At 43.7% G+C, this 23,375-nt stretch overlaps 1 protein-coding gene across 3 annotated transcripts in view; it reads right to left on the minus strand.

Moving 5' to 3' along the window:
• Window positions 1-23,117, minus strand: part of unc93a (unc-93 homolog A) — a 34,468-nt gene extending 11,351 nt beyond the window's left edge. For 2 of the 3 annotated variants that reach the window (XM_078405183.1, XM_078405180.1), the window contains exons 1-6: window positions 22,518-23,117; window positions 17,366-17,547; window positions 14,034-14,272; window positions 10,881-11,015; window positions 9,725-9,936; window positions 6,135-6,270 (exon numbers count right to left, since the gene is read on the minus strand). In XM_078405183.1, the coding sequence (XP_078261309.1) occupies window positions 6,135-6,270; window positions 9,725-9,936; window positions 10,881-11,015; window positions 14,034-14,272; window positions 17,366-17,547; window positions 22,518-22,610 (997 nt within the window). In that variant the 5' untranslated portion in view covers window positions 22,611-23,117. The remainder of the gene's footprint in view (window positions 1-6,134; window positions 6,271-9,724; window positions 9,937-10,880; window positions 11,016-14,033; window positions 14,273-17,365; window positions 17,548-22,517) is intronic. The other variant, XM_078405181.1, reaches the window with a different exon arrangement.
• Window positions 23,118-23,375: the final 258 nt, after the last annotated feature.

A 23,375-nucleotide genomic window follows, 5' to 3' on the forward strand; every position in this document is an offset into this window, starting at 1 on the left:
AGGGCCTGATGGTCTGCATCCCAGGGTACTTAAGGAGATGGCTCTAGAAATCGTGGACGCATTGGTGTAAGAAAATAACTGCAGATGCTGGTACAAATCGAAGGTATTTATTCACAAAATGCTGGAGTAACTCAGAAGGTCAGGCAGCATCTCAGGAGAGAAGGAATGGGTGACGTTTCGGGTCGAGACCCTTCATCAGACTGAAGAAGGGTCTCGACCCGAAACTTCACCCATTCCTTCTCTCCTGAGATGCTGCCTGACCTGCTGAGTTACTCCAGCATTTTGTGGACACATTGGTGATCATTTTCCAATGTTCTATAGATTCAGGATCAGTTCCTGTGGATTGGAGAGTAGCTAATGTTATCCCACTTTTTAAGAAAGGAGGGAGAGAGAAAACGGAAAATTATAGACCAGTTAGTCTGACATCAGTGGTGGGGAAGATGCTGGAGTCAACTATAAGCATTTGGATAGCAGTAACAGGATTGTTCCGAGTCAGCATGGATTTACGAAGGGGAAATCATGCTTGACTAATCTTGAGGATGTAACTAGGAAAATTGACGGGGGAGAGCCGGTGGATGTAGTGTACCTTGACTTTCGAGAAGGTCCCACATAGGAGATTAGTGGGCAAAATTAGAGCACATGGTATTGGGGGTAGGGTACTGACATGGATAGAAAATTGGTTGGCAGACAGAAAGCTAAGAGTAGGGATAAATGGGTCCCTTTCAGAATGGCAGGCAGTGACCAGTGGGGTACCGCAAGGCTCTGTGCTGGGACTGCAGCTATTTACAATATACATTAATGACTTGGATGAAGGGATTAAAAGAACCATTAGCAAATTTGCAGATGATACAAAGCTGGGTGGCAGTGTGAACTGTGAGGACGATGCTATGAGGTTGCAGGGTGACTTGGACAGGTTATGTGAGTGGGTGGATGCATGGCAGATGCAGTTTAATGTGGATAAGTGTAAGGTTATCCACTTTGGTGGTATAAGGCAGATTAATAATAAGGCAGATTATTATCTGAATGGTGTCAAGTTAGGAAAAGGGGACGAACAACATGATCTGGTTGTCCTAGTGCATCTGTCACTGAAAGGAAGCATGCAGGTACAGCAGTGAAGAAAGCCAATGGAATGATGGTCTTCATAACAAGAGGAGTTGAGTATAGGAGCAAAGAGGTCCTTCTGCAGTTGTACAGGGCCCTAGTGAGACTGCACCTGGAGTACTATGTGCAGTTTTGGTCTCCAAATTTGAGGAAGGATATTCATGCTATTGAGGGCGTGCAGCGTAGGTTTACTAGGTTAATTCCCGCAATGGCGGGACTGTCATATGTTGAAAGACTGGAGCGACTAGGCTTGCATACACTGGAATTTAGAAGGATGAGAGGGGATCTTATCGAAACATATAAGATTATTAAGGGGTTGGACAGTTGGAGGCAGGAAACATGTTCCCAATGTTGGGGGAGTCCAGAACCAGGGGCCACAGTTTAAGAATAAGGGGTAAGCCATTTAGAACGGAGATGGGGAAAAACCTTTTCAGTCAGAGAGTTGTAAATCTGGGGAATTCTCTGCCTCAGAAGGCAGTGGAGGCCAATTCTCTGAATGCTTTGAAGAGAGAGCTAGATAGAGCTCATAAGGATATGGGGAGGTATAGGGATTTATTCACAAAATGCTGGAGTAACTCAGCAGGTCAGGCAGCATCTCGGGAGAGAAGGAATGGGTGACGTTTCGGGTCGAGACCCTTCTTCAGAGGTATAGGGAGAAGGCAGGAATGGTGTACTGATTGAGAATGATCAGCCATGATCACATTGAATAGTGGTGCTGGCTCGAAGAGCCGAATAGCCTACTCCTGCACCTATTGTCTATTTTAGCATATTATATTATTGTGTACCCTGTTGTATTATTTTTGGACACTTGGGGGTTGTCCTGGGATGAATAGTTGGCTTACGTATATGGACTGGGAAGAACCAGGGGAGGTGTGAGATTACGGCCCCTGGCTGGCGACCGGCTTTCGGGAGCTCCAGCCGTAGCAGCTTCGACCGCCCCGAAGCGCGAGGTTTGATTGACCCGCTCGCAGGCCCTTCATCGCCCTGCGTGGCTCGGCCGCGGCACTTTCCATCGCCCAGTGGGGGCTCAGGACCTTCATCGGCCTGCTCGGCTCGGCGCTGGGACTTTCCATCGCCCGGTGGGGGCTTCAAGAGTTGGGAGCCTCGATCGCCTCGTGGCACCACGGGAGAAGAATGAGGAGGAGATAAGACTTTTCTTTGCCTTCCATCACAGTGAGGGTGTGCCTGGAGCAATCACTGTGATGGCTGTTCGTGTTAAAATTGTAATTGTGCGTCTTGTGTTCTTTATTGTCTACTGTCGGACCCTGACGTGAGAGGACGCTGGCGCTATTTGTCCGCCGCTTCTCCGTCAGGACAGTTCGTTTGTTTGTTTTTATGTCTTGACTGTTTTTGTAAAGCGTCTTTGAGCATTTGGAAAAGCGCTATAAAAAATAAATGTTTATTATTATTATTATTATTATTATGAGTATAATTTAGAATGCACTGATGTAATGCTTCAGGTACGATGGAGTGATGGTGAGATATTAAGTTCTTACCAGGAGTTATACGATGGGAGATATACTAATCTGTTTGTATTATTACTTCAATAAATGACTAATTAAACTGAAACATCATGAAGATCTCTCTGTTGTTGTTTTGCGTCAAGAAATATCACTTCACTCCTTTGTCAACGGTAAGTTTAAGGTCTTTATTGGGAAGGTCTAAAGTTGCCACTATATTGTAAGAACCTACCTCAGCCGGACTGTATAGATCAAGAGCTATCCTCGGTGAGTGAAGATGAATTAACCTGTCTCTAATGAGTCATTTAAAGTTATAATTGGCTCTCGGAGTGGGACTAGAGCTTGTGTATCGACTGCATGGAACAAGAATTGTTTTATTGCAAAAACCCTGAAGTCGAAACAGACTGATCGGGTCATTGTCTGCGTTAATCTGACTACGGAGAAAGGAAAACTTCAAAAGCCAGTGTGTAGCATTAAGCTTTATTGGAAAGCTGTTTTTCAGAAGTTGTATAAGAAAACTATGACTGAAAAATGTTGGAAATGCTAGAAACAAAGAAATGACCTTGTGCATTTCTTGCTATCAGTTTTGCTTTGAATTCCTTTGAAGACATAATTTTGTGTCAACACGTCTTAAAGGGAAATTGACGTACACGTATGCTTGTACGTAAATCTGATGTTCAACCAGCAGGTGGCAAGATCAGAATGGATTCCCAAAGGTAAAATGTTTTTTTCTTCAATAGGTGGAACTTCTAAGTTCTCTTATGTCTCGAAATGAGTTGCTTCCCTGAAAGGACAGCGTGAGATTGAAGAAGTAGAAGAAAAACAGAAAAACTCAAGATATAAACAAGCTACCGAGTAAATAGAAATGATGAAAGAGAACATGGAATCAGGTGAAAATGTAAATGGCGTACAATCAGACCTGATTTAATTAATCAATTAATCAGTGGTAAAGTTACCACTGTCTGAAGATGAGCTCAAAAAGCAAAATCAGTGGATTCCACAAACAGTGGAAACTTTTATTGGGTTTACACAAGGTACTAAGGATGGTAATCAAACTACACACTCCATTGCTGAGAGTGCAATGTTCGTGTAAACACCAGAGTCGTGTAAACTTAGATATCATTGGACCTGAAGACTGCTTCAAATGTCTTAAACTCTAAATTGAGCCTCAATCTCGTTCTTCATCTCGTGCATCTTCGACGAACTCTGCTCGTATAAAAGCTAAGGCAGATCTGGCCGTTTTCGAGGAACAGGTTGCCTTCATAGAAGACAGGCAGGAAATTGAGGCACAAGAAGAATAACAGAAGAAAGGAGGAAAAACAGAAGATACGAGATGAACAATTGAAAAACAAGGAATTGTCAATTGAACAGAAGAGAAGACAATTGGAAATGGAGCTCAATAGGAAGAGCCAGAAGGAACAGCTGAGAAGCTGGAAGGAACGACTGGAACTAGATGCTGCAATAGCAGCAGCCAATACAAGACTCAATGTACTTGAGGATAGGAAATCAAGATACAGTTTGACAGTAGCTGATGGGATGAACTCTTATTTGAAAAGGGGAACTGTCAAAGGCCCTACCTTTGCTAAGGTAAGAGAAAAGCCACAAACAGCCAAAAGCAGTTTGGCAACGACTACAGAACCTGTAGAATCACGGGTGCGAGAAGATCATCCTAAAATACTTCATATTGAACAAAAGGTCAAGGAAAAGAAACCAGAACAGAATGAAAAGCCAATTGCGTGTGATGCTGCTCTTCCATCTCAGACATGTGACCATATTGGGGCCGGTGATGATACCTCCATCTTCCCCATTGTACCAGTACAAGTAAAGAGCCACAAGGGGAGTACAGTGTTGCAAATATATGCATTTTTGGATCATGGAAGCTCATCCACATTCTGCACGGGAAGCTTGATGAGAAGGCTGAACCTTTCAGGACCAAGGAGGAAAATTCCCCTGTGTACCATGAATCAAGTGAAGCCTGTGACCAGTCATCTTATCTCAGGTTTGGAAATATCTAGTCTGGGTAAAGATGATTTTATTCAACTTTCTGATGTGTTTGCGTATAAGACTAACAATGTTTCTCAGTTAAACATTCCCAGACAAGAAGACCTGAAGCAATGGCCTTACTTGAAGGATGTCAAGATTCCTGAAATTGACTGGCATTGACCTAGTCATCGGGGCAAACGCTTCTAAGGTATTGGAACCTCGGGTGCTGGTCAATAGTCAAGGAGATGAACCATACGCTGTGAAAATCCTACTGGGATGGGTCATCTATGGTCTCCTCATCTATGGTCAAGCAATACAATCACAACTTCATAATGGGAAAATCCAGAGTTGACACAATGCTGCAAAAAGAATTACAGCATCAACTGGATAAATCCATCTTCTGCACCGATAGCACAATGGTGCTTAAGTATAGCAACAATGAAACCAAACGCTTCAAACATTTGTAAAAAACAGAATCTCTTTTGTAAGGGATGGTACTGAAGTATCACAATGGAGATATGTTAGCACAAAGGAAAATCCTGCAGGTGAAGCATCAAGAGGACTGACAGCAGACCGTTTCTTAAGCTGGAAGAGAAGAAGATTGAAGATCCAGTCTAATGGGCAGAATGTTGGAGACTATACCAGATGCACAAGGTTTTGTGCGTACTGTTCGACTTCAGACTAAGAGCATCATCTTGGAATGACCGATTACGAAGATATGTCTGCTCCAGGAAGCTGATACCCGACTACAGCAAAGACTGGTGGACGTGAAGATTGAAGAGTCACTGTAGTAGATTAGATGCCAATATATAGTGCATGCTAAACTGAAATGTCGTGAAATCTCTCTGTTGTTTTGCATCAAGAAATATCGCTCCACTCCTTCGTCAACGGTAAGCTTAAGGACTTTATTGGGAAGGACTAAAGTTGCCGCTATACCCAGTCTTTCCAATCTTTCCTCATATGACAGTCCCGCCATCCCGGGGATTAACCTCGTGAACCTACGCTGCACTGCCTCAATAGCAAGGATGTCCTTCCTCAATTTAGGAGATCAAAACTGCACACAATACTCCAGATGTGGTCTCACCAGGGCCCTATACAACTGCAGAAGGACCTCTTTACTCCTATAAGATCTTTTTATCTTAACATGAGAAACCTGAATTTAAAGTTTGTACCAATTTGTGGCAAGTAATTTATGCTTTTATGTGTACAAAGCAGTTTGCTGAGAATGTTAAGCTACTCCAGTGAATTTGAGTTGATGTTGAACTACTAGTAAATTGACTAGTGATAATCCATCCCTTTTAATATCATTTGTGAGATTGTTGGTTGAATGATCATTACAGCTATTTAAATTGAATGGATTTTTAAAATATCATAACGTGTTTAATATCTTTCCATGAAATTTTCCTTCCGAATTGTTCGTTGTAGCTCTGTGAACTATGAAAACAAGTTGTCTTACCTCTATGCCTGTGATTCCTTGTCAGAGAACAACAATGAATTAAAAGTTAGTAATTAGCATAAAGTTTTTTTTGATGGGTTAAACTTTAAATATTCTTTTGAGTTTTGCCATTTAATGAAAGCACTTGAACTCACCAAAGAAGAACAGGGGAATACGTCCAGTATATTTTGACATTTTTCCAAAAGTAAAAGAAAAAATGGAGTTGGAGGCACCAAAGCAGATCATACAATAACCAACGTATTGTATTCCAAGTGCACAGGTGATGTAGGCCTGGTAATAGAATAAAAAAAATTGTAGATAGACACAAAATGCTGGAGTAGCTCAGAGGAACAGGCAGCATCTCTGGAGAGGAATGGGTAACGTTTCGGGTTGAGACACTTCTTCAGACTGAGAGTCAGGGGAGAGGGAGACAGAGGTATGGAAGGGCAAGGTGTGAAGTGACAGATCAAAGGGGACAATGCTCAAGGGAAATGTAGAATGGTTCATTGTTAGCTGAGGGGAAGGTGACAATGAGGCATACAATCAGTAAAATGTAATCAGGAGGACAGTGAAACTAGTCAGAACTAGGATGGGGGAGGGAAAGAGAGAGAGAGAGGAAAAGCAAGAGTTACTTGAAGTTCGAGAAGTCAATATTCATACCGTTGGGTTGTAGGCTGCCCAAGCGAAATATGAGGTGGTGTTCCTCCAATTTGTGTTGGGCCTCACTCTGATAGTGGAGAAGGGCCAAGACAGAAAGATCAGTATGGGAATGGGAGGGGGATTTAGTGTTTAGCAACTGGGAGATCACGTAGGCCTAGGCGGACTGAGTGGAGGTGTGCAGCAAAAAGATCGCAGAACCTATGCTTAGTCCACGCCTGGAACAGCAGATACAGTAGATGAGGTTGGAGTAGGTGCAAGTGAACCTCTACCTCTCCTGAAAGGACTGTCGTGGTCCTTGGACGGAATCGAGGGAGGAGGTATAGGGACAGGTGTTGCATCTTCTGTGGTTGCAGGGGAAGGTCGCTGGGGAGGGGGTGGTTTGGGTGGTTTGGGTGGGAAGGGCGGAGTTAACCAGGGAGTTATGGAGGGAACAAACTCACTGGAAATGGGTGGAGATGGGAAGATATGGCTAGTGGTGGGATCCCATTGGAGGTGGCGAATATGTCGGAGGATAATGTGCTGTATGCGACGGCTGATGGGGTGAAAGGTGAGGACTAGGGGAACTCTGTCCCTGTTGCAACTGGGGGGAAGGGGGAGCAAGAGTGGAGTTGCGGGATACCGAAGAGACCCATGTAAGGGCCTCATCTATGATGGGAGAGGGGATCGCCCATTCCCTAAAGAATGAGGACATCTCAGATGTCTTAGTATGGAACAACTCATCTTCAGCGCAGATGCAACATAGACAGAGGAATTGGGAGTAGGGGATAGTCTTTGCAGAAGGCAGGGTGGGAAGAAATGTAGTCGAGATAGCTGTGGGAGCCAGTAGGTTTATAATAGATGTCAGTCGATAGTCTGTCTCCTGTGATGGAGACGGTGGGATCAAGAAACAGAAAGGAGATGTCGGAGATGGTCCAAGTGAATTTGAGTCCAGGATGGAAATTAGTAGTGAAGTTAATGAAGTCTGTGAGTTCTGCATGGGTGCAGGGGGTAGCGGAGATAGAGTTCGGGGATAGGGCCAGTGTACGCCTGGAACAGGGATTGTTTCACGTACCCTACAAAGAGGCAGGCATAGCTGGGGCCCATACCAGTGCTCATGGCTACGCCTTGGATTTGAAGGAAGTGGGAGGAGTCGAAGAGAAGTTGTTAAGAGTAAGGACCAGTTCCACAATGAGGAGGAGAGTGTTGGTAGAGGGAAATTGACTGGTTCTGCAGTCGAGGAAAAACAGAGGGCTTTTAGGCCTTCCTGGTGCGGGATGGAGGTGTAGAGTGACTGAACATCTATAGTAAAGATAAGGGAGTGGGGCCCTGGGAAACAGAAGTAATCAAAGCGACAAAGGGCATGTGAGGTGTCTTGGTCATAGGTTAGGAGGGATTGGACCTGGGGGGGATAGGATGGAGTTGGGGTATGTGGAAATTAATTCAGTGGACAGAAGCGGACAGAATCAATGGGTCTGCAGGGGCAGGTCTGTTTATGGATTTTGGGGAGAAGGTAAAAGCTGTATGGGGCTGTGGAACGATGAGGTTGGAGACTTTGGAGAGCAGGCAGCCGGAAGTGATAAAATCAGAAGTGGTCTGTGAGATTATAGCCTCGTGCTCATCTGTGGAGTCATGGTCCAAGGGTAAGTAGGAGGAGGTATCGGAGAGCTGGCGCTTGGCCTTAGCGTGGTGGAGGTCAGTTCGCCAGACTACCATGGCACGTCCCTTGTCAGCAGGTTTGATGATAGAATTGTACGTCTGTTTAAAGAATCTATATGTCAAGTTAAATCTTTATTTAAAGTCATGTTGATTCTCTTGGGGGAAAAAAAACAACTATTTGTAAAAGCCTATTACGTGCTTATCAAATTAAAATGTATTAATTATGATAACTATCAACTGCAGCCTCAATCTGCTGTCTATAATCAAACGAGTTGTCAAATTATCATCGGACAGCTGTTACTTAGCAAAAATGTGTTCATCAATACTCTTTCAGGGTCTGTTGGGTTTACATGTCTCCAGACTTTATTAAAGTAGTCCATTGAGGCTTCAGGAATAGCTGATGAAGCCATCATGGAACCTGTCGATTTTACCACATGTTCTGCTTTGTTGGGCAGGTGTGTGGTTAGTTTAGGAGGTGGTGCAGTTTTCCTGCCATTTTATGGGCTTTAGATGTGCTGATGACAAAGAGACTAGAAGTTCTCAATGCTATCATGAATGCCCCTCCTCCATTCTGAGGAATCATGGAACAGGTATCCCTACAAGTTAATGGCAAGTTACACATTTCTAAAGAGCTTTGAAATCATTATTGAATATTGACTACCCTGCTGGTAGTCTTTTGCTATTACTGAGCATAGAGCAAGGCCTTTTTCATTAGTTTATAGTTAGAAACACTAGCTGTGTAGCTCATATCCCACAAGCATACATAGAGGCAGGAATAGTACTGCTCGGTGTTGTGCCAGACATCTTTACTATTAGGACAGCATCTATAAACTGTGAAGTGAAAATAACTTAACACACACAAAGACTTAAAACACAAGGTCATACACACACTGCACATGACTTTGTTTACATTAACCCTGCCTCTGAATGTTTATATTTCCCTTTATTGTAAATCTTGCTACAATCTATGGGGAATATATTTCTTGTTGCAAGATTTTTATCTTGCAACATTCCTTTCCTTAGATGGCCAAATTTTGTGCTGGAACATTGGGGATGGTGGTGAAATGGCTGCTGAAATATGGAAAGTGGTCTATGTTTTCCAGGGTCTCATGGTGGATCTTTATTATTGGGAATAAACCTTTTTTTTTACACAGTAAGAGTGGTGTGGGCCTGGAATGGATTGCCGGGGTGGTGGTGGAGACAGATACATTAGTGGCATTTAAGCTTTCAGATTGGCACATGTAAGTGCAAGGAATAGAGTGATATGAATCATGTACAAGCAGATGAGATCAGTTTAACTTGGTATCATGTTCGGCACAAATATTGGGTGCCGAAGGGCACGCTCCTGTGTTGTACAGTTCTATGTTCCAAGTAAAACAAGGCCTAGTGCATTATTTAATGCATTTAGATTGCTTAAATATATCATACCAAGTGCTTTTAGAATTCTTACCTTTGTATAATCACCGGCAAGGAAGCCCTGTTCAAACCCACTGTACATTGTCATGACAATGAGCAGAATCTGCCGTTTATCCTTTAAATGTGTGAATGTAGCCACAAACTGAGTACACATATTTATCTTCTGCTTTTTGAACTCACTCACTTCTTGCTTATCGAACTGATCCAGAAAAATGGCAACAAAGATCACTCCAGCTACGCCAACACCTAACAGAAGGACAAAACAACACAAAGCAGCTTTAGTAAAAGCAGCCATAAAAAGATTGGGGGCACTTCCTTCTGAGGTTTCATAATTTTAACTTGGACAGGAATTTTTGGCCACAGTACTGTGATGGTAGACCATTCAATACAGAGACCAAATGAGTGAGAGGTGCTCTCTGGCCTGGCCAAAGCTTGCAGATATTTCAGTGCAAGACCCATCCTTCACAAAAAAGTTGCAGATTGCCACATTCAATGGTCCAAAGGTATTCACTGCAACTTCAAACAGCAACCATAAACACTCAGTTGGGAAAGGCATTTTTGGAACCACCCAAATGTTATTCTTCGTATTATCATTCTCCTTTTACAAAGTAGAACTAACACATCCAGGCCTTTAAGTTGACTTATTTTACTGTGCTCAGTATATTATGGAGTCATACTGCACAAAATCAGGCCCTTCTGCCCAACTTCCTGACCAAGATGCTCCATCTAGCTAGTCCCACCTGCACTCATTTGGTCCATATCCCTCTAAACCTTTCTATCAATGTACTTGTACTTTAAATCAAAAGGTTAATGCAAATATATTAATTTCTGTCTTTGACATGTAAATTAATTGAAATGTCAATGAACTACAATGGCACTGGAATATATCTTAATTTTTTTTCGCAAAAAGTATATTCCCCATAGATTGTAGCAAGATTTACAATAAAGGGGAATATAAACTTTCAGAGGCAGGGTTAATATAAACAAAGTCATGCGCAGTGTGTGTATGACCTTGTGTTTTAAGTCTTTTTGTGTTTTAAGTTATTTTCACTTCACAGTTTATAGATGCTATCCTAATAGTAAAGATGTAGAACTAGGATGAATCCAATAACGAATGCATGCTGTAAGCTAATCTTTGCAGAATCATAGGAGTTTTGTTGTTGGATATGCTGCCATTACATTCTACATACCAGTATAAATTCCTGAGAGAAGGTAAATTGTGGATGCTGCGTGGCTGGTTTGTGTTACATTTTCATTGATTATTGAATCATACGCGGGGCAATTAGCAGCTCCACAATATGATAAATGCTCTTCAGTGATGTTGCCTGAAAGACAAAGAATGTGTTTTGTCAGATGAAAAGACACAAATTCCAAATTTTGTTGCAACATTGTCTTGTAATTAAGTCTTTATGTTACATTATTATACCGAGAGTTGAGGATTTTTTTAATGTGGTCAATAGAATATACACAGCTTCAGCTTGCAATCCAGATTTAGTCAAATTAATAATGCAAATACAATTTTTGTTGTACATAGAAATTTCTTTGTTTCATGTAAAGTAAGAGATAATAACTATACTATCTTATGGTTTCACCAACAAGTGTGCAATAAAACTAATTAGGGATTAAAAAGGTAATTAGCATTTTTTTTAACTGCAGTCAAGAGTTCCATTAATGTTTGTTACCAGATTCACAAGCTGAGAAATGTATTTACTCCTAAAAATTTGAATTAATATCTGAGATTTGTAATTACGTTTAAATTGCATTGTCAGTGCTGCCTACATTACTCATTGGGTGGGCACTCATTTGAGGTGGTGGAAAATTGAGTGTCTCTAACATTACAAATATATAGATAGCTTAGGAGGAGCTATCTATTTCCTCTCTTGTGGCTATAAACAAAGGGAATGCGGTGAAAATCAACATTACTATAAGACCTGTTGACCAGTGTTCCAGGCTTTCCTCTCAAGGAACAAATAAACCTGAGATGCTGGAAATCAGAAATAACAGAAAATGTTGGAAATATTCAGCATATTTTTTGCCTGACCCGTTGAGTTCCACCAGCATTTTGTGTTTTGCTCCAGATTACTCTGTCCTCCATTCAAAACAAAACCCAATCCAGTTTTTGATTGCTGGAAGTTTTCAAAACCCAACACTTTGTGCTGGATGAGTAGCCCTTCCAAGGACACAGCCATCAGCATGTATAAAGCAAACACCAGATCAGAAATTGCACACAATATCCAATAAATGGCCTCTCAACCTCTCGTTGAAAGATCTATAGCCTTACAACACGCAACCTAGCCATTGGGGATACATCCTGAACATGAATTTGGAAAGCTAACCATGACAGAAAATAGGAAAAGGGATTAATGTAGGTTTGGCCTAGATGGGCGGTTGATGGTCGGCATGCACAGGTTGGGCTGAAAGACCTATTTCCTTGCTGTATCACTCCATGACTATTATTATGACAGAAGGGAGGCAAAAGTAAGCTAGTGTAAGATGATTACATCATTGAAACATTTTTTCAAATATAAATTGAATTGTGGACATTTATAGGGAAGTGGAGAAGAAGCAGAGGCAGTGATCAGTCAGAGCCAAAATGAGATCAGATTAGCCCTGCCAAACTAACCTTGCATAGAACATAAAACAGTACAGCACAAGAACAGGCCCACAATGTCTGTGGCAAACATGATGCCAAGATCATCTCTTATTCATCTGCACATAATCCATACCCCTCCATTCCCTGCCTATCCAAAGGTTTGTTAAATGCCATTATCGTTTCTAGCTCCATCACCACCCCCGACAGCATGTTCCAGGCACTAACAACCCTCTTAAAAAAAGCTTGCTCCAGAAATCTCCTTTACACTTTGCATCTTATCCTAAAGCTATGCCCTCTAGTATTTGATTTTTCCATCCTAGGAAAAAGGTTCTTTCTGACTGTCTACCCTGCCTCATAATTTGAACGGCCTATTTGCATACTTCTTTCTTGTTCTCTAACTAGTTAGATTGAGAAGTTTACTAACAGCAGGCTATTTGAGTAGAAAAATTACCACAAAAAAAAACCTGCTGAATAGAAAATGAAAGGAGAGATGGGTGTTGAACGGAAAAGATTAAGAAAACGATCAGCAGGGAGATGAGTGGATAATAGACCAGTGGGAAAGACATTGGATCAGAAGGAGTGAGACAAATCTTCCCCCTTCAGCAATACAAATCAAGCTCCCCACCACACACTCCACCATCACACCACTAATACACGAGCTAGGTGAAGATGCCAACCCAAAGTATCACCTATCCACATTCTCCAGCGAGTTGTGAATTTGTGGAATTCTCTGCCACAGAGGGCAGTGGCCAAATCACTGGATGGATTTAAGAGAGAGTGAGATAGAGCTCTAGGGACTAGTAGAATCAAGGGATATGGGGAGAAGGCAGGCATGGTTTACTGAATGAGGATGATCAGCCATGATCACAATGAATGGCGGTGCTGGCTTGAAGGACCGAATGGCCTCCTCCTGCACCTATTTTCAATGTTTCTATGCTGCCTGACCCGCTGAGTTACTCCAGCACTTTGTGCCTTTTTTTGTTAACCAGCATCTGCAGTTCCTTGTTTCTACCACAATACTAAAGCCTGTTTTGGATTTGGTATTTACATTTGTGTCTGTTTTCTGTTGAAGCCAAGGTCTAGAACTTAGAGAATAGTATTGGCAAAGTGTTAGGAATTTTAATGAACGTTAGATGTTCTTTTAGAACTCTGGCAGTTATGGGTACGGGTGAGCAATGTTTCGTTGATAAAAGACCATCTGTGGATAAAGTCCGTTTTTTTACAAACAGCATTCCCTAATTCCTTGTTAAAAATTATTTTGGGACTCAATAAATGTTTTGATAACATTTGTATGAACGCTAGATTTATAGGAGGAAAGAGAGAATTCTAGATTATGCCGCTTAAGAAAAGTATTCATATTCCTTCACAATTTAATTTTCTCCAATATGTATCCAACTCTGCAACATGCATTCTGGTACACATCTCTCAAATCAGTGATGTTCAGGGGAAATATAAGATTATGAGAGAAATAGATTGGGTAAATGCGCAGAGCCTTTTACCAAGAGTAGGGGAAACAAGAATCAGGGGACATAGGTTTAAGGTGAGGTGAGGTGGGGTGGGTGGGAGAGATTAAATAGAGCTTTCTTACAGAGCAATTAAATGAATTTTGAAAATAAAAGTTGAAAGTATAGTCAATTTTATTTAATGAATTATAACAAATTCGTCCTTATGTTTATTTGAGTCTTTAACATTTATTTTGAGAGATAAAAACAATGCGGCAATGTAGTATTTTAAAAGTATTTCTTCATACCGTTATTGGAAGTATATTGGAATATTAATGAAGACATTAGATTCCCCCAAACTGCAGATGACTGAAATATAAGGAAAAAAATTCCAAAGTAGTGATTTACTACATTTTCTGCATTTTCTGCAACCTTATTGAACTTCGCTGCATATCGGTTGCCACAAATGGTCAGATATGTACATTTAGCAGACCAAAGTGGAGCTCCACCGAGTCCAAGAATTACTGCAGTGGGAATAAGTGTGTACCTGTGAAAAACAATAACATCATTTTAATAGAAGGACTTAATGACTGTTACCAAATGTAATTGTAGAAAACGCATCATTTGTATGACTCAAAACTTAAGAGTTACGATTGTTCAATTTATCGTACTGTACGACTATGATTATGTCATAGTCGTACAGCATGGAAACAGACCTTATGGCACAATTTGCCCACACCGACCAACATGCCCAATCTACACGTCCCACCTGCCTTCATTAGGCCCTATCCCTTTAAAACTATCCTATCCATGTACCTGTCTAAATGTTTTTTAAACATTGTAATAGTACCTGCATCAACTACCTCCTCCGGCAGCTCGTTCCATACACCCACCACCGTTTGTGTAAAAAGAGTTACCCCTCGGGTTCCTATTAAATCTTTCCCCCTCTCACCTTAAACTCATGTCCAATAGTTCTAAGAAAATAACTGCAGATGCTGGTACAAATCGAAGGTATTTATTCACAAAATGTTGGAGTAACTCAGCAGGTCAGGCAGCATCTCAGGAGAGAAGGAATGGGTGACATTTCGGGTCGAGACCCTTCTTCAGACTGATGTCAAGAGGGCGGAACAAAGGAAGGATATAGATGGAGACAGGAAGATAGAGGGAGAACTGGGAAGGAGGAGGGGAAGAGAGGGACAGAAGAACTATCTAAAGTTGGAGAAGTCAATGTTCATACCGCTGGGCTGCAAGCTGCCCAAGCGAAATATGAGGTGCTGTGCCTCCAATTTCCGGTGGGCCTCACTATGGCACTGGAGGCCCATTGACAGAAAGGTCAGACTGGGAGTGGGAGGGGGAGTTAAAGTACTCAGCCACCGGGAGATCAGGTTGGTTAAGGTTCCTCTAGTTCTACATCTCCCTACTCCGGGTAAAAGACCGTGCATTTACCCAACCTATTCCTCTCATGACATTATACACCTCTATAAGATCACCACTCATCCTCCTGACCTCCATGGAATTAAGCCCTTGCTTGCTCAACCACTCCCAAAGTTCAGGCTCCCGAGTCCTGGCAACATCCTTGTAAATCTTCCCTGCACCTTTCCAGCTTAATAACATTTCCTATAACAGGGTGACCAAAACTGAACACAATACCCTAAATGCCTCACCAATACCTTGTACAACTGTAACATAACCTCCCAACTTCTATTCTCAATAGGTAGACACAAAATGCTGGAGTAACTCAGTGGGTCAGGCAGCATCTCGGGAGAGAAGGAATGGGTGACGTTTCGGATCGAGACCCTTCTTCAGACTATTCTCAATACTCTGATACAGGAAAATGTGCCGAGAGCCTTCTTGACCACCGTATCTATCTGAGACGCCACTTTCAAGGAACTATGTACCTGCACTCCTAGATCCCTCTGGTCCACAACATTCCCCAGAGCCCTGCCATTCACAGTGTAGGCCTACCCTGGTCAACTTCCCAAAATGCAACACCTTGCACTTCTCTGTATTAAACTATCAACCATTCCTCAGCTCAACAGCCCAACCGATATACAATACCACCCATTTTAGTGTAATCTACAAACTTGCTAATCATGCCTTGTATGTTCTCATCCAAATCATTGATATAGATTTTGAACAGCAATAAGCCCAGCACCGAGCCTCGAGGCACAGCGCAAGTTACTAGTAGGTTAGGTCACCAGCGATCTAACCTTCCAGAGCAACCTTCTAACCTTGCTGAACCTTGTCAAATGCCTTGCTGAAATTCATATATACCCAACCACCTTTTTGATCACATCTTCAAAAAAACCTCAGATTTGTGAGATGTGTTCTCCCACATACAAAACTATGCTGACTATCCCTAATCAGCCCTTGTCCACCTAAATGCATGTATATCTTATTCCTCACATGTTTGGATTTGCAAGAGCAGTGTCAGATTTTAAGTTGCAGATTTACACTCTAATGCAGTCATTTGAAATAACATTTTTTATTTTATAGAAATGATTACTGCCTATTTACAAGGAATGGTAAGGCTCTGGGGAATAGACAATAGGTGCAGGAGTAGGCCATTCGGCCCTTCAAGCCAGCACCACCATTCAATGTGATCATGGCTGATCATTCTCAATCAGTACCCTGTTCGTGCCTTCTCCCTATACTCCCTGACTCCGCTGTCCTTAAGAGCTCTATCTAGCTCTCTCTTGAATGCATTCAGAGAACTGGCCTCCACTGCCTTCTGACGCAGAGAATTCCACAGATTTACAACTCTCTGACTTAAAAAGTTTTTCCTCATCTCCGTTCTAAATAGCCTACCAATTATTCTTAATATTGTAGAGCAGAGGGATGAAGGAGTACACAGCTCCCTGAAAGTGGCAACACTGATAAATAGGATGGTCAAGAAGGCTTTTGGTACATTGGCCTTCATCAGTCAGGGCACTGAGTATAGAAGTTGGGACATTATGTTACAGTTGTACAAGACCTTGTTGAGACCACACTTGAAATACTGTGTTGACCTTTGGTCATGGTTTAGAATGGAAATGAGGAGGAATTTATTTTGTCAAATAGTGGTGAATCTGTGGAATTCACCCTGGCCGTGGAGACCTTCGTTGGGTATTTTTAAAGCGAAGATTGGATAGTTTCTTGATTGGTAAGGGTATCAAAAGATTACAGAGGAGAATGGGGTTGAGAGGGTAAAATAGATCAATCATGATTGGCAGAGCATACTCGATCGATGGGCCAAATGGCCTCATACTGTTCCTGTCTTATGGTTTTATGGTCTTAAATGCTGCAACACCAAGATTGCCCTTCACCTGAAAACCAGATTGTTGACCATCACTGAGTGAGACCATCACTCCCACATTCCCAATTTTCCTTTCATCTTGCCAGTGCACTCCAAATATTTATTCCATACCTCAGCCCTTCAGAACCAGATTCCTCAGTCCTCCAGGTAATCAGACCTGACAGTAAGCTATTTGAGCCAGTTGCCGAAACATTAGAGTGGCAATAGCATGAAAATGTATTTATCCAAATATTAACAGGGTGTTCAATGATCATAGTTTTGGAAATACGTGAGAAAAATAGTAATATTACAATACAGTACATTAACACCATGCAACCACAAATAAAAGTTAAAAATTTATATTACCAGCTGGGATAAAAATTGCCAATTGAAAATGTAACGTAGCAGCACATGGACATAACAATGGTCCACTTGCAGCCAAAATATTTTATCATTATAGGTGGAAGAAACATTGAAGAGACGATAAGAGCTGCATAGATGACACTTAATGAGGCCAGGCCCAGACCTTCATCACTATTTAGACTGCTCTGTAAACAGAAATAAAGTAAAGAGAAACATAAATAATTGATAATTTATGTAATACAAATTAAAAATATATTCAAATTTACTGGAAAGAGTACGGAGAGGATTAATGAGGATGCTGCCTGGACATGAGGGCCTGAGCTATAGGTAGTGGTTGGGCAGTGTAGGACTTTATTCCTTGGAGCGCAGGAGGCTGAGAGGTGATCTTATAGAGGAGTATAAAATCAAGAGGGGAATAATAGATAGGGTGAATACAGAGTCTCTTACTCAGATTAGGGGAATTAGGGAACCAGACCAGGGGTTATGGGTTTAAGGTGAGGGGGGAAAGATTTTATGTGAACCTGAGGGGCAACGTTTTTCACACAGAGGGTAGTGGCTATATGGAACGAGCTGGTAGTTGATGCAGGTGCTATAACAACATCTGAAAGATGTACTATTGTCACATGTACCGAGGTACACTGAATAGCATTTCTTGCGTGCAATTCAGTCAAAGGTATACATGGTTACAATCAAGCCACCTACAGTGTACAGATAAAGGACATACCATTTAGTGCAAGATAAAGTCCGACTAAAGATAGTTCAAAGATTTCCAATGTGGTGGATGGATTGCACACTCTTGCTGGTGAGAGTGCTGGTGAGAGTACGATTCAACTGCTTGATAACAGCTGGGAAGAAACTGTCTCTGAATCTGGAGGTTTGCATTTTCAAACTTCTGCACCTCTTGCCTGATGGTAGAAAGGAGAAGAGGGTGTGACGGGGTCAGACTGGTCCTTGATTATGCCAATGGCCTTGCTGAGACAGCGTGAAGTGTAGACAAAGTCAACAGAAAAGGGGTTGGTTTGCGTGATGGTCTGGGCTATGTCCACAACTCTGCAATTTATTGCGGTCTTGTATGGAACTGTTCCCAAACCATGTGATGCTTACCTATCTGATTTTTACAGAGATGCTGCTTAATCTGTTGAGTTACTCTGTTACTGTATCTTTTTTTGAAAACTGGCATCTGCAGTTCCTCGTGTCTGCATTTTTCTGCGCTGAATTAACACGTGCCATTTGACCGCTTGGGGGTGCACATTTACCAAAAACTACCAGTTTAAAAATTACCTTATTAAACTGATTGCTTGCCATGTTCAGCGTGTGACGTCACAATGGACCCGCCCGAGTGACGACCAATGAGGGGGGGGGGGCCACGATGACCGCCGGGGCAGGACCGCAAGAGTGACGGAAATACCCCAACAGCTGCCGTTGAATAATACATAAGCTCCCCCCCCCACCCCGAGTGACGGCCAATGAGGGATGGGGGCCCGGGAGTCACGGCCAATGAGGGAGGGAGGCTAAATTTAACAAATGCGTTATCCCCCCCCCGGGAGGACCAGCAGGAGGACCAGCAGGAGGACCGGTGTCCGTCCCGGCATGCCACGCGCCGCCGCATCTGCCCACGGCCCCAGGGGACGCTCCCCACTCGCCAGCGGGTGCACGGATCAGTAGGGTTGCTGGACCCAAAGAAGAGCTTTCCACCCAACGGTTCTGGTCCCAAACCTCTCTTACATTGGTCCAGCACCCTCTCCTCCCCCTCCCCCCCCCCCACTCACCCACTCCATCCCCCCTCAACCCCCTTCCTCCCCTCACCCACTCCATCCCCCCTCAACACCCCTCCTTCCCTCCCCCTCCTCACCCACCATCTCTCCTCAACCCCCATTATCACCCACCACTCCCTCAGCCGCGCCCGTAGGACCGCCTGCAACAAAGATTTGCACCAAACGGGTGCACACCAACCTAGTTATACTTAAAAGGCATCTTGTCCCTGTCCTCTTACTCTTGTGACCATCCCATTTGAAAAAATGACAAAGGCTGAACCAGACTATTTACAACCTCACCATCTTTTTGTCTGTGGCTCTGTATTCTCTCATCAATGTAGCCCATTATCTGTCAAACTCTTTGTTTACTCTAAACTTGACAGTTTCAATACTCTTGCCAGGCTTCCTCCAACCCATTTAAATTAATTCATTCAATCTCTGGAGCCATCATTTATGTGCCCCCACAGGGTGGTGCACAAAGTGGTGTACTTTGAGAGGATTAATAAGAATAGGATTTACCGAAAGAACGACAGGGCCCGAAGCTGCAGTGAGGATCAGAGTGACCTTGCTACACCAGTCATAGACATAAGGAACTGCAAATATTGATTAACAAAAAAAGACACAAGGTACACCAGTCACTGAAAGCAAGCGTGCAGGTACAGCAGGCAGTGAAGAGTAACTCAGCATCCCTGGAGGACAGTCTGGAGAAGGGTCCTGACCCAAAATATCACCTTTGCATGTCCTTTCTGAAAAGGACCATTTATTCCTACTCTTTGCTTCCTGTCTGCCAACCAATTCTCTATCCATGTCAGTACCCTACCCCCAATACCATGTGCTCTAATTATGCTCACCAATCTCCCATGTGGGACCTTATCAAAGGCTTTCTGAAAGTCCAGATACACGACATCCACTGGCTCTCCTTCATCCATTTTACTTGTCACATCCTCAAAAAATTCTAAAAGATTAGTCAAGCAGGATTTCCCCTTCATAAATCCATGCTGACTTGGACCAATCCTTTTACTGCTATCCAAATGCGCCGTTATTACCTCTTTAATAATTGATCCAGCATCTTCCCCACCATTGGTCAGGCTAACTGGTCTATAATTCCCTGTTTTCTCTCGTTCTTTTCTTGAAAAGTGGGATAACATTAGCTACCCTCCAATCCACAGGAACTGATCTTGAATCTATTGAACATTGGAAAATGATCACCAATGCGTCTACAGTTTCTAGAGCCACCTCCTTGAGTACCCAGGGATGCAGACCATTAGGCCCTGGGGATTTTTCCGCCTTCAGTCCCATCAGTCTACCCAATACTATTTCTCGCCAATTGCAAATTTCTTTCCGTTCCTCTGTCTCCCTAGATCCTCCGTGCTCTAGTACATCTGGGAGATTGTTTGTGTCTTCCTTAGTGAAGACATCCGAAGTACCTGTTCAACTCTTCTGCCATTTCCTTGTTACCCATAATTTCACACGTTTCTGCCTTCAAGGGACCCACATTTGTCTTTACTAATCTTTTTTTCTTAATATACCTAAAGAAGCTTTTACTGTTCTTCTTTATATTCTTGGCCAGCTTACCCTCGTACTTCATCTTTTCACCCCGCATTGCCCTTTTTGTTACCTTCTGTTGTCCTTTGAAAGTTTCCCAATCCTCTGGCTTCCCGCTACTCTTTGCTATGTTATACACCTTTTCTTTTAGTTTTATTCCATCCCTAACTTCTCTTGTCAGCCATGATTGCCTCAATCCCCTTAGAATCTTTCTTCCTCTGGAATGAAATGATCCTGCATCTTCTGGACTATGTTCAGAAATTCCTGCTATTGCTGTTCCACAGTCATTCATTCCTGCTAGGATCCTTCTCCAGTCGACCTTGGCCAGCACTTCTCTCATGCCTTCATAGTCCCCTTTGTTCAACTACAACACTGACACTTCTGATTTAACCTCCCTCTCAAATTGCAGATTAAGACTAATCATATTATGATTGTGCGAGAGCAGGGAGATTTTGACACGATTTTACAAACGTTTGGATAAGCAACAGCTGGAGAACTGTGCACAGTTCTTTTCACCAGACTTTAGGAAGGAGATTATTGAAATGGAGGTGTGGAGGAGATTCACTAAGATGTTTTCTCGGACAAGCATTTGTTATAGAGTGACTGGATGGACTGGGTTTGTTTTTTCGATGGACAGATATTTGATTGAATGAAAGACAGCATAGAAACTGGCCCTTCAGCTCACGAGTCCACGCTAACCATCGATCATACTAGTCCCATGTTATCCCACTTTCACATCCACTCCCTACACACGAGGGTCATTTTACAGACGCCAATTAACCTGCAAACCCATGTGTCTTTGGGATGTGGGAGAAAACTGGAGCACCCAGAGGAAACCAAAGCAGGTCACAGGAAGAATGTGCAAATATCACACAGACAGCACCTGGGGTTGGTATCAAACCCGGATCTCTGGCGCTGTGAGGCAGCAGCTCTACCAGCTGTTCCACTGCGCCGCCCAAATCAACATGGTCATCAACAGAGCTTTATTTGTCATTCGGTACCAAGGTACCGAACAAAATTACATAGCAGCCACACAAAAAAAAGAAAAAAAAGAACACAAGACACATGACCCCAACACAAACGTCCATCACAGAGACTCCAAACACCCCCTCACTGTGATGGAGGCAACAAAACTTCCACTCTCTTCCCCACGCCCACGGACAGATAGCTCGTCCCCGACCGACCCGCACAGTCCCCGCGGCCGAGCCGCACCGGGCGCTGAAACGTCTCGCGGCCGAGCCGGGCGATGGAAGGCCCCGCGGCCGAGCCGTGCGCAGCTAAGTCCCGCGGCCGAGCCGCGCCGGGCGATGTTTGGTCCCGCGGCCGAGCCGCACCGGGCAATGGAAGGCCCCGCGGCCAAGCCGCACCGGGCACTGTTAAGTCCAGCGGCCGAGCCGCACCAGGCGATGTTACGTCCCACGGCCGAGTCGCACCGGGCGATGGAAGGCCCCGCGGCCGAGCCGCACCCCGCGCCGTGAGGAAGAGACCTAAAAGAGAAAGGTTTCCCCCACCCCCCCACCCACACCACCACCCCCCCCACCCCCACCACCACCACCCCCCCCACCACCACCACCCCCCCCCCACCACCACCACTACCCCCCCACCACCACCATCCCCCCCCCACCACCCCCCCCCCACACATACACAACCACAACAACAACAAAAAAACATCCCAACACCGACACACAACCAAAAAAAAGGAAAAAAGACGAACGATTTACTTCATGCCCTGTCATGAAGTAAATGAATCCCGTAGCAGAGTTATCACTTCATGAAAGGGGAAGAAAAATCGACAGCACCCCCTCCCCTTAAAATTGCCAGTTACATTTAAGTGCTTAGTCAATAAAAATGTATACCTGGACCGTTTGAAGTCCTCCATAAGCAGTGAATAGCAGTAAAAATCCAAAGCTGACAACAATGACATTCTTTGTTTCTTTTTCAATTATCATTCTGATGATTGGTTATGACCCGAGAGATTTCAGCCCACTGCAGTTAAAACCAGAGCAATTCCCGAGGACCCTGTTGTAAACAGCCACAGGATAGAAAAGATTCCGCAATGAAGTTTACTCCCGGTTCGCCCTTGTGTGTGTCAGATGAACTTTACTTTGATGCTAAAGTTCATGTGGAACTCAATGTACATACTGCACTTGATAAAATGCATAATCAATGCTATTTCCGTTACAGATATGAGGGCGGTCTCTCCCCCCTGCACATCTCCATTACGCTCTTCCCGTTTCCTCCGAACCTCTTTCCTCCCCTCCTCCAGCCTTTACTTTCCATTTCTATAGGCACTTTCACTCACACTTTGGGCCTTTTCTCAGCCCCTACCCGTGTTTTCGCGGGGTATCTCTAAACTAAACCCCTCCATCACACACTCTCTGCGAGTCCTGTATTAGGCCCGCGGGCCGCTGTAGGCCCTGACACAGTAAGCCCGGACAGTAGGCTGACGGAGCTCGTTAAAGTTAATGGAGTTCGGGGAGCGGGGCCAAGTGTGTTCGGGGAGCGGGGCCAAGTGTGTTCGGGGAGCGGGGCCAAGTGTGTTCGGGGAGCGGGGCCAAGTGTGTTCGGGGAGCGGGGCCAAGTGTGTTCGGGGAGCGGGGCCAAGTGTGTTCGGGGAGCGGGGCCAAGTGTTCGGGGAGCGGAGGTTGCAACCCGCCTCCTGGCCCGGGCAACCGTCATTGGTGGAGCGGGAGCACGTGGCTGCTGGCTGGGTG

This window comes from Rhinoraja longicauda, chromosome 9, assembly GCF_053455715.1.
Source record: "Rhinoraja longicauda isolate Sanriku21f chromosome 9, sRhiLon1.1, whole genome shotgun sequence".
Taxonomy (NCBI): domain Eukaryota; kingdom Metazoa; phylum Chordata; class Chondrichthyes; order Rajiformes; family Arhynchobatidae; genus Rhinoraja; species Rhinoraja longicauda.